The 18,281-nt window shown below is 41.0% G+C and overlaps 1 protein-coding gene across 7 annotated transcripts in view; it reads right to left on the bottom strand.

Moving 5' to 3' along the window:
* ERG (ETS transcription factor ERG) overlaps positions 1-18,281 on the bottom strand; it is a 256,908-nt gene that overhangs the window by 104,249 nt on the left and 134,378 nt on the right. Inside the window, exon 1 of one of the 7 annotated variants that reach the window (XM_014862023.3) lies at positions 4,717-4,868. The exons of 4 other annotated variants lie outside the window; for them this stretch is intronic. In XM_014862023.3, coding sequence (XP_014717509.1) covers positions 4,717-4,734 — 18 coding nt within the window. In that variant the 5' untranslated portion in view covers positions 4,735-4,868. Of the gene's footprint in view, positions 1-4,154; positions 4,506-4,716; positions 4,869-18,281 lie in introns of those variants that run through there. 2 more of the 7 variants (XM_070488879.1, XM_070488876.1) reach the window with 2 other exon arrangements.

Consider the following 18,281-nt stretch of genomic DNA (forward strand, 5'->3'; position numbering starts at 1 on the left):
GGAGGAAGGGTCAGCTCCCTCCTCCTGACCTCTCTTGGCTTGTTGCCCCCAAGCGCAGGTGTGTCCTGCCCTGGTGTGGGAGGCCACAGTGTGAACCCGTAGAAGAGACCCTGTGATTCCCCCTCTCTCTTCGAAAGCATCAGAACAGAGTCCGTGTGGCCCTGGGCTTCCACTGAAGCAGAGTAACTTCAAACACAGAGAATTCAGAGCAGGGCTAGAAAGACAGTGCAATTCATTAGGAAAGGTTAAATCAATTTGGGTTGTGTGATGGCGTCTGCCATTTCTTTGAGCACAGACTAGAGGCCCTACAGAACTTAACTTGCACCATCTACAAGGATGGCCACGAGAATGCCATTTTCCAGGGGAGGAAACTGAGGTCAGACATGTTAGGTCCCTTGCCTACACTCACTTGAGGAGTAAGGATTCAAATACAGGTGTGTCTGTGGCCGATTACACAAGAAAAGAAATCTCAGGGGCAATCTGACAGCATCCCCGAGGCAGAGGACAGCTGTTCTCCATCCTGTCGGGACAAGAGGCGGCAATGGGTTCCCTGCGGCCTCGGAGGGCTTCCCTAGCCTTGAAGAGAAGATGCTGCCAGAGCAGAGTGTGCTCCCGACACTGGAAAGGCCTGGAGATCTTACACTTCTGAGCCACTCCTGGCTTTCCCATGGCTTCCTCTGCCATGATTCTCTCCTGCATCAGCCATTAAATCAACACATCTGCCAAGTAATTGGCATGCCAAAGCGGAATTTTCTACTTTGACTCTCCACCCCCACAGAGGGAAATCTTACTCTGAAGTTCTAAACACAAAAGTAATATTTTCCTGAAGGCATCAGCAATGATTGCTTTATTTACTTTATTTTTATATATGCTTTTTTCAAGAGACATTAACAAGCATAGGTATGTGTCCTTTTGTGGATTTTTTTAAAAAAATAAAAGTCAGTTTTGCAAAAAACATTTTTTTAAATAAAATAGTCACTTTAAAGGAAGCTTAGATAATTAAGAAATGGTTCAGGTTTTCAGAACTTTCTCTGAGAGCATTGCAGTCCTACCTAAGTGTATTTAATAGGAAAAAATATTCACAAATTCTGTCATTCCCAATTCTCCTTTCCAGGGTCGCTGAGTCAGGGTGCCCAGTGGGCAGGAGTGCGCACACACAGAGAGAGCTAGGGAGAAGGGTGGAGCATTCTAGAAAGCAAACTGTGTCCCAGAGCCACTCACCAATACAAGCAGCAATTCATGTGAAGATAGTGCCCTGTGATTCCACTTTTAGGAAAGGACAGAAGATCAGGGCCCACTCCGGCGATGAGGTATTTACATGGCAGGACAGCAGCATTTTACATCTTATATTCCTCCCACCGTGACAGAGTCACGGAATCCCCCCACAGTAACAGGGAATCAAACAATTCTTATTCCACGTAAGCCAGTGGGTTGATGAAAAATCATACAGCTGGAGCTATTAAACTCATTAACCACACCCATCAAAATCCTATGAGGAGATGGACTTTCTTCATATAATCCTCATTTTTCAATGTTTTCTTCACACAGGATCGCAAATAGCGAGTGCCTGCTATGTGCGAGGCATGAAACATACAAAACAAACTCTATGTTTTTAAATTAATACTTCATGTTTCAATTATCATCAAACTCTCCAACCTCTGTTCAGTCAAGGAAAGGAACTTCTTTCAATAGTTAATTGAAACAGTAACAGTGCGCTCCCTCATCAAGCCTTGTTAGTAAATTTCCAATCCTATCAGATTCTAAGATGCTTTCCACGAACCTGCTGTCTGCAGCGTGCTCCCTCCTGGTCCTTTCAGGGTCAGATCTCTGTGATAAAGGAAAGTCCCACATCCCCATTTTAAAGACTGAAGAACTTTAAACTCTAGCATCAGGGGTTGTAACCTGGGGTTCATGGACCACGGAAGGAGCCTGAGGAGAGAATTGTTATTTCACTAGAATTAGCTTTCCTTGTCAGTCTATGTGTTGCATCTTATGCATTTAAAGGCATTATTCTGAGAAAGGACTGTAGGCTTCATTAGACTCCCCAAGTGGCCCATGGCCTAATAAAAGGATCAGGGAAGTCTTGGGGAGGTTGCATTAGAAGTCCTAACTGCAGCACAATCAGTTTCCAGGCTCCTTGGAATCTACAAGCAAACACCGTGCCGTTTTGGGGGGAAGAAGGGGAGGGGTGTTAAGCATTGTCGGATGGCACAGAAGCAGGTGGAAGCACCAAAACTGATCTGTGAATTGCACACAGGACGTCACCCTTGATGCTCACATGTTTTTATTAGAACTCTTAATCTGATTTTAAAATCCACGGACACTTGGAGATAAACAGACACTCTCATGTAAGCTCCTAAAATTCCTTTACTTCTTCCAGTGGAAACATTCTGTTCCCGATTCCAAAATACCATGGGAAAATGATGGTGAGAATCACAAAGACAGGATAAAAACATCTAGTTTTTCATAGTGCCTCAGAGTGTCTTATAAATATTAATGCAAAAAAAAAAAAAAAGACCCTACTCTGAAGTGTAGTACCAACTTAACAAATTCAAAATCTGATACTTAATCGACTAATTGATTTATTTACTGAAACAACAACAAACAGATTGCGTTTGAGACTGGAAATTGCCTGTATGACAGGCTGTTTCCTAATTCTAACGGACAGCTGTAATTTTCCCTATGCTAATTTGAGCTTTGCACTAACATAATTAAAACTGTAGTCAACAGACTCAGGCCTCCTTCTCCACTCTATAAACAAGTCTATAAAGTCATCTCATTACTTTACCCAGGAAGCCGAACAGAACACGACTCAAAGGAAGTTACTTATAAAGAGAGGCTACTTTGTTTTAACAGAGGATTAAAAAGCATTCACGTGAAGTCATTTTAAAAGTTCACTTGCGATATATACAATATACATATGGGGCAGTGTAATAAAATGTGAAATCAAGAACAGTATCCTAGACGAGTGGAAACTATTTCCCAAAATTTATTCTGAAAGTCACAAAACATTCAAGCTCCAAAAACAGCACCCTATCTTCAGAAATGTATATTCTAAATTAAACAGTATAACACATTTGTATGTTTTGCAAAATGTATCCCACATTCTAAAATGTGACTTGTTATTTCAGTGTCCTACAATACACTGATTTCTTTTTTGAAACATACAGACACACATACATAAATTTGTACTGACGGTATTCAAAATTTACGAAGAATATTTTATTTCATTGCTATGCTAGGCAATAGGGACATAATTAAGGGTGAAAATAAGAATAAAAAGGGTAGCATTTTGAGTTATAAAATCAAATAAATTCTGCTCATATAGCTGAAAGTCAAGCATTTCAAATCCCCAATTTTAAAATTCCTTGTGACGATAGTTATATCTTAAACAAGCCTTGAAGCCAAAGAAAGAAAAACCTCTATAAGGTGAAAGTCTTTGAGCCTTGAATTTTTTTTATATATATATTATTGAACATACCTTGAGAAATAAAATAAAATACCTTGGGAAATAAAAACTGAACAGAACTCCTGAAACCTCGTTTACACGGCGGGTGTTCATCAAATCCTCTAATTCAAATACTTCAAATTATATAAACACCAAACCGAGGAGGATTTTTGAAAATGCCTTAGCCCAATTCTGGGCAACTTCCATTTTCATGAGCTTCCAATGAACCAAAACCCTCGATGAGAACACAAGCAAACGCTTCCCACTTACACGCAGCAAAACTAAAGACAAGTGCCCAATAAAACTGATTTTCCTCCTTTCAGTATCTGTTCTTGCTGCTGATTTTTCTCATTTCTACAAATGTCACCAAGGCATGGTGGCCTTGAAAATATTTGAACAGACCACCACTTCACGGACTTTCCTGTGGACTTGCACTAACCATTAAATTGTCTTCACTTCCAGGAGTTAAGCCACATTTAGATTACCACCTATACAGATTTACCTCCACGTTAATCTCGATATGCAATCTACTAGAAACATTTGCAAGAAAAACACATCAGACCACACACCCCAGAGCACAGAGAACCGACAGGCCATTGCTCTCCAATTCCCACAAACCAACCACCACGAGGAAGAAAGCTTACTCACAGCGCACAGAGTAGGTATTTTATTATAGACAAATACATAACCGAACAAATCGAATTACCACCATTTGAGTTATGAGAACGCTCCGTTCTCGGCATGAAGGATCCAAGAATCAAGCCAACATTTGCATGTCCCATGACCAACAGCCGCTGCCGGGTATCTCTTCATTTCCACTGGGACTGGCTCGCATCCCTGAGGCTAAGGAGTCATTCAAGAGCCGCCAAAAGTTCCACATTTACAAGCCCATCTTTTCCTTTGACCCTACCCTCCAACCTCTCCACGTCCATTGCCTTCTAGCAGATACGCATCCAGGCACCGTTAGGGATAGTTAAAGAATATGAAAATTCAGATGCACTCTGAAAAGCCTTTGCAAAAGTCATCCACAGCACTCAACAGTGAATTTAGAAACCCCAATTTTTTTCTGAGTTTGAAGTTTTTAAGCCTTGCGGATGGTTGGAGTAGGAAAAAGGAAATTTACTAGGCAGTGCAAAGGAAATCTTGTTGTCCTCTATTGTGGCAGTGGGGGTGTTGCCCAATCCTAACTTATCTGCCTTGATAAAGGAAACCAAAGAAAAGAGTAACGAACGCAAGATTTTGTCAAATGAAAGGAATCCTTTCCTTACCTTGATAGTGCTGGCCATAATGCAATCAAGTTTATTGATCGTTAATAAATGTTAATAATAATTATTGCTTCTCTCTGACCAGAAAGTAGTTTTGATGAGGTTGTTTAGAGCGGATGAGATTGTGCGAGGTCTGGGAAATGAAGTCAGCCAATGGCAGGAAGAGCTTTCTATTGGTCCTGGCCGCCCAGCCCGAAGAAACAGGATATTTGGGAGTGGAGAGATAAGAGACCCTGAAAACAATGTTGTTTTTCTTGATGATATGCAGCCAGGAGATTTTTTTTTTTAATTAAAAAAAAAAAAGGCATCAATTGCCTGGGACTGCCACAGCAGGTGTGACCCGGTGTGCCGCCGTGTGACACGCTGCACCAAGGCAGGATACAGATGTGGCGGGACTCCGCACGGTTTCACATGGGCTGCAAGAATCTCGGGCGTTGAGGGCACCCGACAGCGGGCACCGGGCCTTCTCGGCCTTCATCTCCCTGGATCTCCCACATAACTGGGACACAAGACTTGAGCCCCCCCAATTGCGGCTCCTTTGTCCTTAAAGGAAACTTTGCAGGTGCAACTGACTTCATGTTAATAGACGACAACGTTTAATAGTAGCCATTTGCTTGCTGATTTTTCACAACCTTCGTTTATTCAACGGCTTGAGTGTTCCAGAACACTTTCATTTTTTCCTTCCAAACACATGTAATTTTTATTGGCTCTGCAATAAACCAGTTGAAAAGGCAAAGACTCTAGAACTACCATAACCAAGAAAAGTAAAGAGAAAAATAAGCCTTGTCAGATCCTTGTTGTCAAGTATTTATTTAAAATCAAAATAACCAAAATTACTACAAACACTTTAGATGGTCAGTGAGCTGGTCCCACTCCGACAAAAATCAACGTTGCAGAAACAGCCTCTGATAGAACGCTTGGCTACACGGTGATGCCACGTGAAGATCTCATTAAGGGTTTTGAAATCCAACCTGTAAGTTCAGGGCCACACGTCTGTTTTCCACTCAAAGGAAGTATGGCTAATGTAGGCCTGAACATTCCTTAGAGGGTTTCAGGCCTTTAATTACTCATTTTCAGGAAATTACTTGCTCTCTGAAAGAAACAACAGTTTGCTTTGAATCTAGCTACACGAAAGTTGGACCAGTAAAGAGGTGTGGTCTCAACAGGGGACCCGCAGAACACAATAGAAAGAATCCTGAGTCATCTAGCAACTTCTCAACATTCAGTGAATTGATTTCAGTCAGACTCCGGAGTTTTATAAACTGGTCCAAGTGTCTATGTCTTATAGTGTCCCTGTGATTTGCCCCCTTGTGTTAGGATAGAGGAAGGGGGAGAGGAAGAGGAGAAAGATGAGGAGGAGGAAGGGGAGGTGGGAGAGGAGAAGGAAGAGAGGGATGAGGAGAAGAAGAACAGAAAGTAGGAGGAGAAGGGAGGAAGGAAGGGGAAAAAAAGAGAGGAAAAAAAAGAACAGTGAAAGAAAGGGAAAAATACCAGAAATCTTGTTCCGTGTAAAACTCAGAACCTGACAGGTTCTCAGCATCTACGTTTTGAGGGGATGTTGAGTTCCGCTCTTTTCATCTCCAAACAATGAATGAGATGGCAGGCTGATTAAAATTTTGTTTCCCCTAAAGTTTCAAAGTACTGAGCTGTTTTATCTGGGCAGCTTCCACTAGGATTCAGGAGCGCTGAGAAAAACACTCCCTTGGCTCCACCAAGATTCCTTGCTTGTTGTTCTCCTGAGAAGCATCAATTTTAAATGTTAGCTGTAGTATTCCAATAAGCAGCCCCCCATTACGGATTTCCCAAAAGAAGCCTTAAATCGGATGACCCCTTTGCTAACAAAATAGCCAAGGAAGAAAGTTCTGCATGGTCCCATCTCAGCGTTGACTCCTGGATTCCAAACCAGCCCCTCACTTGTTCTCTGCAGCACGAAAGCGTCATCATCCTTAGGGAGAGAGAACTTTTCATTGAGGGTCTGCCCTTGGTTCTTGCCTAATTCAAATCAAACAGTAAACAGTGAAAGTTTTTAACTCTCTATTTGGAAATAATTTCAAACTTACCGAAAAGTTACAAGATAATACAAAGAACTCCTAATATCCTTCATCCAGTTACTCCAACTGTTGGTAATTTCCATCATTTCCCTTGCTTTCTCTCTCTCTCTCTCCAATCTCTGTCTTTCTCTCTCTTATTTATGTATGATGCATATATATGTATATACATATATATCCTTTATTCTTTAATTAATAAAATATTATTGTATTAGAGACTAATTTCTTTCTTGGATACTTACAAACAGAACACATGATGCTATTATTTGATCTATTTCCTGAAGAGTCTACCCATAAGTTTCATTGTGTCTAATTTTGAAAATGCCTACAAATATAAAAGGTGATCCAATAAAAAGCTAATTTTGAGATAATGAGTTATAAATCCTATTACAAAACTTTAAAAATGCAAATCTTCCTCATTTCTAATGACAAAATGTTCGATTGACTCCTATTACCTTCAAAGAGAACAGTCCCTGACGTCCAGAATGGGACAACAGCTTCGAAGCCTGGAATCCCCTGTATATTTAATGCAAAGTTCTCTTTTTTAAACATTGATTGACTATTGATAGCATATGTATTATTCAGAACATAGCCCAGAAACCACTTCCTAAACCTTACTCCAGGGGGAAATCCTCTGAAGATACAGAAATCACTTCACCCTCCCCTACCCCCACCCCAAGTGTCTGCTAGTCAACGGCCTCAGCGCCAGACCACTCAGCAGCCTAAAGACTGGGCTCCATTCCAACTAGATACCACCCATCCTTGGGGGAAGACCCCCTTCAGATCACCGGGCAGACCCATTTTGGGGGCAATCACAGATGGCCTTGACCTGGGGGGCCATCCTTCCATGAATCCGTCAGGACAGGTTTGTTTTCCACCCTCCTTGGGACATAGGAAGCACCACGCAGGACCAGTATGGCCCTCCCAGCATCTCTGTGAATAAACTGCACAATTCCATTTTGTATTTACCCATCATGGGCTCACTACCCAGGAATTTGCCAAGCCCTTTGTAAGCCCTTTCATATCCTACTCCAAATCAAAAAGGGAAATAAAGTAAAATAAACCATACGTTTACTGTAACTATAAAAGGAACGTTGTCATTTATTTGTTCTAAAACCATGTCTTCCTATTTTCCGAAGCGTCCACAAGTTCTCATCCTTGTTTTCTTACTAACTTCTCTATGTGGGATCTACAGAGGAAGGGCAAGCATCGAGAACACGTTAGGTGAGGGCAATATAGTGATAAAAATGACCTGTGAGCACAGAAGAGATAATGGGCCGTAATCCTAATTGGAGACACAACAGAAGATTCACGCATGCTTGCGTGATGGACTCCCTTATTAAATACTCATTCAGTGAAATGCTTACCATCGCTGAAAATATTGCAGGAAAATGATGCAGTGGATAAATACTTAGTGATACATAAAACTGTTATGGTAAGATGCTTGGTAAGTTAAAAATCAGGTTACATAGGAGAATTATAGTACAGACCCATTTTGTTAAAAATCAAAATGTAAAGTAGCAATATCTGTAGGGAGTATACTACAAGAATAACGACAGAGAATCTTTTCTGTTGTGTTTGTCCCTGCTTCTCCTTTGGGTCATCTATTTTTTCAAAACATTTACAATAAATATAAATTACATTCTAAGTAAAAATTATATAAGTAACATCTAATGTGCTACGTTTTTTTAAATATCTGTACAACCTACAGCAAACAATACCTCTAGCTGTCAAATTCTATGTGTGTGCAAACAAAAATGTATGTTCCTTTTTAAACATCTACAACAAGAATGAAGCAGCTCTTTTTTCATGCGCTTTAGTAAGGAAAACCAGGAGACACTCATGTGTTTTGCAATGGTCATCTATATACAGCAGTCACCCATTCAGTCAATATTAATGACTGGTCGCCACTGGGAAACAAGATGACAGGGCTCTGACCAGTCACGGGGCGTCCGAGCATTCAGGAAGTCTGCGTCCGTCAACTCAAATTCCACACCCGTAAAACGGCAGAGCCTGGGACCGACCCATGGAATGCAGACTTTTTAAGGGCCAAACAATAGGACAAAAGTGCTGTATATTGTCCCCAAGATGACACATAAATCTTAAAATGTATAAAGTTTGGATTATTCATGAGAACGCTGCACGAAGCATGTCCCAAAGGTCTTTGCCAGAGACATGCCTGAGATTGTAGATAAGGATCGAGCATCTGGAGCTGCCCTACAATGGAAAACTACCTCACCCATGGAACTTCTCCATCTATGTCAGTCGGAGGATTCGCCTGACAACATATGCGGCATAAGGCACTCCCAGCCCCAAGTCACCCATTCTACACTGGTTAAGGACCCTTTTTCTATGTAAAGCGTTCTTCACGACTACAGTTCCACTCCATTGGGTAAGTGTGTGGTTTCTTCCAGCAGCACATTAAGAAATAATCCAATTACAATTTAAATAACTATTGTTTCAACACTTTCTCTAAGTGGTTAATATAGCCTTCAGCATCTTGGTTGATTGGAACTAATCTAAACAGAGGAAATTGTTATCACACACTAAATTCTCCACTTCTCAACACCACGGTGCAATTTCCTTAATTTTGAAGCACGTGTCAGTTCAGTTCCATAGGCTCAAATGGGGCAATGATTTCAGCGAACCCAATTTCATAAGCATCGCATATATTCTCAAATTTTGCCAGCTTTGCTCTTACACAACTCTATCTGCCTCTAAAACTGCAGGAGTATTAAAATCAGTACCAGAGACCCTAAATATGTCAATGTATTACTTGTGGCTAAAAAAAAGGCAAACCCTAAGAACAGAGTAATTATTTTTGGCATGATAATTTAAAGAAAGTTTTAAATTCCCTGTTTCAATGATGATGTTTCTATACACAATTTGTGAACCAGGAAGTGTATTTCAACATCTTTATCCATATAACTGGACATATATGAGCGAAAATATCGTAGTCATCAAACTTCCACTTGTCACCACAGGGCAGTCTGGCACCCATGTCACATCATCGGAGGGCACACAAAGGCATGTGGCCATCCTGCTCCTCTGCCCCCCTACTCAGAGCTGGAGTACAGTGTCCCAGTTACTGTCCTCCAACTCCACCCTTGGCCACCCTGAGATGTTATCTGGGACTGTTGAAATTAACTTAGATTCTGATCACTAGTCAGACTTTTAATATTTTTTGTAAAACGCGTAGGTCTCTTATAAGATACTGAATATCAGCATTTATTTTTGTCTTGACCTGTAGTTATTTTATAAAGCATTTCTTAAAATATATACTACTTCTTAAAGAAAGATAATAAATTGCACTGCAATGTCGCCCAATTAATGGAACTTTGCAGAGAAGCCTGCTTTAAACAATTGTCCCCGTGCTTTATAAAGGCTGCTCTTAGCCTTAGATTGAAGTGGCCTTTTCTCTACATCACTCAATGTGTTTACATATTTGCCAATTTACTTATACCACACATAGAATGGGAAATGAAGCCAAGGAACAAAATGTTTGCTATAAACAACGCTTTTGCATTTGCAGGAGTGTAATGAGGGACCCTGCAGACTTAACCGAGTGGTAAGCCACACCTGAAGGCAGGTGTGTGAAACAGAGTGTGTCTGTCTCACTGCGGCAACTGCTACACTGTATCCTGTCTACACGGCAGCTCTGGCAAAGTGATGAAGAGGATCTTTCTCTCTTAGGGGTTCAGAGCACAATTCAAATCAAGGCAGGCCAGTTCTTTTCCAGTCCATCCTTACAAAAATTTGGTTAATTCTGTTTAAATGCACTGAATTGAATCAAAACTATATGATGTAAACGATCAAAAACTATGTTGTAGATTGATTGACAGTTTTAATCTGATCCCAATACAAATCTCAGCACCTATTTTGGGAAAAACTGCAATATTCAGGGACAAGTGGAAATGTTCTTTCGGAATGTATGGTCAATGAGAGGCCAGAAGACAAGCTGCGGTTTGCCTGGTGGATGCTATTTTATCCTTTATTTACAGCTACAAAAATAATCCAGCCTCAAGAATTTTAGGAAGCAACCACCTATTGGCCAAAGAACTACACTGCTTTGTTTATTTGCTAGCTAGAAACCAGAAAGAAACCTGGCAGGGAATTTCCCTTCGAACTGCTTGAACCGTGGTCACTAGAGGGCGCTAAACGTCCCTCTAAAAGGCCATTAGATCCCATATGCTTACGACATTCCTGACTTGACATTTCTTGAAGTGATACTATTATCCTACAAAGTTGTCTCATTTTTATCCATTAAAATTAAAGTCCAACACTCATAACGTAGAAAAAAGGTTTTGAAAAATTTACATTGTTCATTATGATGAAAGAGAAGGAAATACACGTGTATAAGGAGCAAAGATAAATGACACAGATCTGCACAGAAGACTAAAGGCATCATTTTTCTGGGTGAGAATTGACCACAGATACTGTATAATTGTTGTACACCATTATGAATAATTTCAAACCCTGAAAAAGATTTAATGTCACAATAATTCCACGGGTCCCATACATTCCCAGTGCAAGTTCCATCAAATTAACAGGTAAATTTTGAGTGTATTTGTTTTCTGTGTAGACAATACCGGTTTCAGTGCTAGCGCCTTGCCTAAACTCAGCTATGAGTGGATCCTTTCCAGAGATGAGAATTGCTAGAAGGATATGGATTAGACTATAAGATGTGAAAGATACCTTGTAGTACCTTCCTTTATTTAAAACAACAAAAGAGTGTAGCATTTTGGGATATGCTTACAGTACGTCATTTATAAAAATGATACACAATGTTAATAGATATATAAATATATATAAAATAAAATAAGCTTTAAAACTAAATAAAAAGGTTTTCTTGAAAACAATCCCATTATGTAATTATACTGACTTCTAGGCCATCAAAATGCTAAACACTTAAGCAAATGGCAGAGTCTTAGAAATGTTAGCAAAAAATTAACTGATTTTGCAATTTTCCTCTTTTTGTCCTCATTTGTAAAAAGATACCTGTAGTATTTCCTTTTTATCCCCCTCCACCTCGGTTCATATACCAAGGAACACTGAGGTCAACGGGTGACGGTTGTTTGCGCTCATGGCTGTCCGGAGGCGGGGCCGTGTGGGGGTAAGGCTCCCGTCCACGTTTGAAGAGGTACCAGTAACTGCGGTTGACGACGTATTTTCCTCTCGGTCTGCCAGGAGAGCAGAGGTTCATATTCAGTGTGCTCTACAGAAGGATAATTAAGGCAGTGTTTCATCTGTTAGTCTGCGATTTTCAAAGGGAAACAAATTTTACTTTTGCACGTAAACGGCACAGAGGAGATGCGACAAGGCGCTGAAAGCTGTAGCAACAGCGGACTCCGTGCCCAGCTTCACCACGACACCACTCTAGATAAAAGACATGGGCAGAAGAGAAAAGCAACTCCAGGCTCAATAGAGCCAGCACCCATAATACTAACTGCCAGTGATAAGTTGGCTTAGGGGGAAACTGAGGAATGTGAGTGCAGAGCTCACTTCTACGTCAGCAAGTGAGGTTGACACAAAGGCGCTGGAGGTGGGACCCGGGTGGCACACTCAGAGAGCAGAGCCCAGCGCAGCCCCCTGATCACAGGGCCTTGGCTCAGGGTGGCGAGGCCTATGCCTGGCTTCATCCTCACCTGCTCAGGGACCCAAGGAGTCATTTAATTCATGTGCCATTTCTCCATTTGTAAACCAACTGGTAACTTTGCAGGTTTGTTCAAAGGAGGAATTAGCAGGCACTGAGCATCTTGCTCTGTACCAACCTCCCTGTTTCCCACAGTCTAAGAGCAGCAAACTCCTGGAGCCCCCAGTGCTCTGTCACAGAGCTGGCACGGTGGCATTGGCACTCAGCAAGCATTCACTGAATGAATAAAGGAAGGAATGAATGAAGCATGCCTGCAGAGCCCAGGAGCACCAGGGAAGGGCAGTCCTGGCTGTGCCAGCGGGCAGCCCAGAAGAGGTCTTCAAGGGCCCACTGTTTGACTTGAACTTGAAGCTCCACCAGGATGGGTGAGGTGCTCTTGACAGTGAGATGTCTTGTGAAAGGCCTGGCCAGGGTTCCACACAGGCCCAGGCCAACGGTGGCTCACCTGAACAGGGGTGGCCAGGGCCAGCTATGGCCAAACCATCACTTTCCTTAAATCAGAACAGAATGTGCCCAGCATCCGTGCCATTCATCTGGTTTTCAACTACTAGCTGACCAATTCTTGGGAAGATTTTCACTTAAAATTAAGATGAAAGCTGATACTTAAGTTGTGAGCCACGCAACGCTCCCCCATCAAAAACACACACACACACACACACACACAAAATGATAAGGAGGAAGAAGATAGATAGACGATAGATAGATAGATAGGTAGATAGATAGATAGATAGACAGATAGACAGATAGACAGATAGACAGACACAGAGAGAGAGACAGAGAGAGGCTGGCTTTTTGCCCCACCACCATGCCCCTTCCCCCAACAGTCTGCCAACTCCTCTCCAAGTGTCCAGGCCAAATGGCCCAGGTAACTTTAGAGGTGACTTTCTTGAGCACCTCCCCCAGATCAAGGCACTGGGAAGTGAAGAAGGCAAATGGTCTCTAAAAGACCTGCCAACTCTACGTGTTACGGGATTTCCATTTCAATAACTGACCTAACAGCACCTGGCAGTGAATGGATATTCAACAACAACAAAAAACACCGTATGAATGAACAAGTGAATGAAGGCATGAATGAGTACATGCCCTTTATTTTGCCTATACCATGATGTATTTACAGCAGATTTATCTGAATTTCCAAATAGAATAATGGCTCCCATTTGCACACTACCTAGCCCTTGCAATTTTCCAAAATAACTCTGACTACAATGATTTCCAGTTAAACTATTTCAGCAACTGGGTTGGTTTCCCATGCACTTACTAGAACCGATCAGAATGACAGACTCATTGCATTTCTAGACTTTTGCCATATCATCCATGGCGACTGTATTTCCCAACATGGCCCAATAAGATTTCTTGTCACACATGCCTGCCTGTCTTACAAAGTGACATTGACATTGCTGTCATCAAAAAGTGGGATTCATGCTCGCACTCTTCAAAGCTGGGTGGGCCTGTGAGTACAGCATAAGTTCAACTCTGTGACTTCCAAGGCTGCCTGTCAAGATGATAGAGGTCCACCTGGTTTTCTTGGGAACAGCTACTCTTGCATCTCAACCACCATACTGAGAGGAAGCTCAAGCCACATGAAGAGGACATTTGTAAGTAGGGCAGTCATCACTCCCGGTCAACAGCCAGCAACAGGCCCCAGAGGGGTAAGTGAAGCAACCTTCAAGACAGCTTCAGCCCCAATTGCCTAAGACACCCTGAGCGAAAAATGCCTATCTCAGCCAGTCAACCCTGGAACCATGAGGAATAAAAAGCAATAAAATGATGATTGTAATTTTAAGTCGCTAAGTTTTAGAGTGACTTGTTATAGGTAACTGGAACACCATCAGAAGTTTCCTTATTCAAAAAGAGATTTCTGCAACATTGTTACGGTGGAAAATATTCTTCCTCTGTGATTATTCATCCATTCATCAAATATCTATTGGTGTTGACTATATGCTCAGCGTTGTGTTAGGCACTGAAGACACAGGAAAGCAGAAAAGCAGTCTTCAGCCAGACAAACAAAAAACTTACATACTAGTTGGAGAGAAGAATAAGCCACAATTATAATAGCATTTTGATTCAAGAGAAAGGATATGAGCATCCACAGCTATTCCCTCTCCTCTTCTGCTTTCTTCTCTCTGCTCATTGAATGAGCATATGCCTCAGGGTCACTTGCTCCCACCAGGGTGGAACCCCCACTGCTCCCTCCTGACTTCCCTCCTCAGTCCACACCCAATGCCAGCCACCTTCCAAGCTTCATATTGTTGGTGCCCCATTCCCATTTTATAGAAACATCTCCACTCATCAACTCCAGATTACTTTCCTAAGGAGACATGGGAAAACTTTAATTTCCCACTCTGTGACTTTGACAGAAATGGAGGCAGTAAATGAGAAGCAGAGGGAGAAGAATCATTACCCTAAGTTACTAAAAAGAAAAGTCCCAGTGTTTACAAGGTGTTGTTATTATTTTCCCTGAAACATTAGCTCCTAGAAATCAGGGGCTCTGTCCGCAGTGTGGTCTCTAAGGCTTCCAGGGCACTCTGGGGGCTTCCATCGGTCAATTTTGACTATAATGAGAGCCATCTGGAAGACTGCAATGGTGGGCCTGGCCAACCACTGGATGAGAGCTTTACCGTGGTCAAAGGTACAATGCACAGGTACACAGTAGGTCTCTGTTTCCAAGAACCACTGTCCTGTGTGCTCCTTCCCCCAAAAAGAGCATGAGAAAAACAGCAATCCTGAGTGAAATTCTCCCCAAACAGCCATGAGACTTCTTTAAAGAAGGTAAGCATCTCGTTTTTAAACTCACATATTGAATTCTCGTGGATGAGGCATTGCCGTTCGGATCCCGGGTAGCCGGAGCACCCACGCCTCACCTCCCAGACTGAGCTAGGATTTGAAATATTTGATCCCATATTACTTAAAGCTGTTCCAAGCTTTTCATCAGGAATGGAAGCCATTAATGTGTCTCACACGCCACTCTCTGTTTTATGGAATTCTTGCACTGGGGAGCTCTTTTTATTGTATTATTTCTTTAACAGCCAGAAAACTGGGAAGTTCACAAAGAAATTTTTCAATTGCCTGAAGTGACCCTTAACCTATGAGGTTTTGCCTAATCTGTAAATTGGAGTTAAAAGTATTTCAGTACCTTTGGAGCGGGGAGCTCTTTGTCTTTAAAAGCGCGGGGAGACCGTTAACAATGGGGCTATACATACCTTGTGCTTCTTTGTTAGTTACTGCAAACCAAAAACACATGTGAAATATCAGCGGCTACCTTGTACTAACCCATGGAAGTGCGCCTAATCCAGATCATTCGTAATAACTCAGAACTGCCACCCTTTAACTATCTAATTTTTTCTCACTTATAAATGCAAAAAGGAATGGACAGTATGCATTCAAATCCATCTCACTCTCAACACGGACAGATTTTCTCCGATAAGAGCCAAGAATAAAAGCTGTCTCCACTGAATTGCACTGCTGTCTTCTGACTCGGTTTTCCTTTGGGTGACCATTGCCTTGAACGAAACAAGACCTGGAAGGAGAGCGATTATCCTGAAAACTGGATATTCCCGTTGCTACCTTTTCCCAAGATTCAGGAAATGCAGAGTTCCTTGAATTATTAGACTGCTTGTAATGTAAGAAAACAGAGGTTTAGGGTGAAAACTCTAGCAACCCAAAATGTTTCCCTAACATAGAAACCACTTTAATTTCCAACCATTTGCCTGAATTTAAAAGTAATGAACATAAGCAAAGCAGAAAAATCAATAGGTACAGGAATGAGTCATAATTTCCCAAATGAAATCAATCATTCTGCAAAAATCTGAATATTCTATCAATATTATGTCTATTTACAAAATTCAAGAGGAACTATCTTAATGTAAAATCAAATATAAAGTTGTTTCAGACATTGAACATTGTTTTTTACCTTAAACTAGGCACAAGATGGATGCAAGGCTAAACGTTGACTGATTTTTAACTTCTACGAATACAGCAATTACACTCTCATGCGACACAGGACTTCCTACTCCCACGGTGAAATTAGATGGATGTGTATGTATAGATAAGAGAATGGATAAGACAGTCATATTACCGTATTTCATCAGTGTGAGACCATAGATGGTAAGACACATAGCACACCATGATTTAATATATTACCAGGAAAGAAAAAACAATTCTCCAAACAAAATTAGCTGTAATATTTTCTTACCCATCAGTAGTAAGACACATCCCAATTTTTGAGAAGAAATATGTGCCTTAGGATAGATGCAACGTGGTATACTTATGAAAGAATAAATGATGAAAACACTAAAATGTTATTTGGAATAGACTGCAGTCTCAACCTTGGCACTATCGACATTTTGGGCTGGATAATTCTCTGTTGTAGGTGCCTGTCCTGTGCATTGTAGGATGTTTGCTAGCATCCCTGGCCTCTACCCGCTAGAAGCCAGTAGCACCTCCATTACCCCCAGTTATGACAACCAAAACCGTCTTCAGAAATTGCCGAATGTCCCTGAAGGAGGAGGAAAAATTACCCGAGTTGAGAAACACTAGAACAGAGCAATTCAATTTGATAAGCTTCACAATATAATTTAGTCTACATATAAATGACAAACTGTCAACCAACTCAAAAGTGTCTTGTTGGATGAGATGTATTGACCTAAAAAACATTACGTAAACAGTTGGGGCATGTACAAGAGTGTATGTTGGCCATCCCAACCAACAGAATGTAAGAGAACTTGGAAAAGTGCTCAACATCACTAATCACTAGGGAAATGAAAATCAAAACCACAATGAGGTGTCACCTCACATCTGTTAGAATGGCGATTTTCAAAAAGAAGAAATAACAAGTGTTAGCGAGGATGTGGAAAAAAGGGAACCCTCATGCACCACTGGTGGGAATGTAAATTGGTGCAGGCACTATGGAAAACAGTACAGGGTTTCCTCAAAAAATTAAAAATAGAAATACCATATGATCCAGCAACTGCACTTCTGGGTATTTATCCCCAAGAAGGAAATAAAATCACTAACTCAAAAAGATATCTGCATCTCCATGCTCACTGCAGCATTATTTACAATGGCCAAGACATGAAAACAACCTAAGTGTCCACTGACAGATGAATGGATAAAGAAAATGTGGTATATACATACAGTGGAATATTATGCAGCCATAAAAGAGAAGGAAATCCTGCCATTTGTGACAACATGGATGGACTTGAGGGCATTATGCTAATTGAAATAAGTCAGACAGAGAAAGACAAATACTGTATGATCTCACTTATATGATTAATAAAAAAACAAAAACAAACTCATAGATACAGAGAACAGACTGGTGGTTGCCAGAAGTTGGAGGAAAGGGGTGGGCAAAATAGGTGAAGCTGATCAAAAGGTACAAACCTCCAATTAGAAGGTAAATAAGTCCTGGGAATATAATGTTCAGTATGGTGACTGTACTTAACAACACTGCATTGTATAATTGAAAGTTGCTGAGAGAGGAATCTTAAAAGTTCTTGTCAAGAAATAAAATGTGTAACTATGTGTGGTGATAGATGTTAACAAAACTTATTGTGGCAATCATTTCATAATGTATACATATATAAAATCATTCTATTGTACACCTAAAACTAATACAGTGCTGTATGTCAATTATATGTCAATAAAAAATTTAAAAATAAAAGACCTTGGATGAAGGCCAGTCAAAATCACAAGACTTCACTATTTATAAACCATCCAATAAATAAGAAGATAAATTAAAGAAAATCAAAACAAGGAAGCCAAAATAATATTTTGGGTTTATCCATATGACAAAAATGAAAAAGTTTTTGCAGCATTAGCAAGAACGTGGAGGAAGGCACACTCTCCTTCATGTGTATTCAGAATATAGA

Source organism: Equus asinus, chromosome 18, assembly GCF_041296235.1.
Source record: "Equus asinus isolate D_3611 breed Donkey chromosome 18, EquAss-T2T_v2, whole genome shotgun sequence".
Lineage (NCBI taxonomy): Eukaryota > Metazoa > Chordata > Mammalia > Perissodactyla > Equidae > Equus > Equus asinus.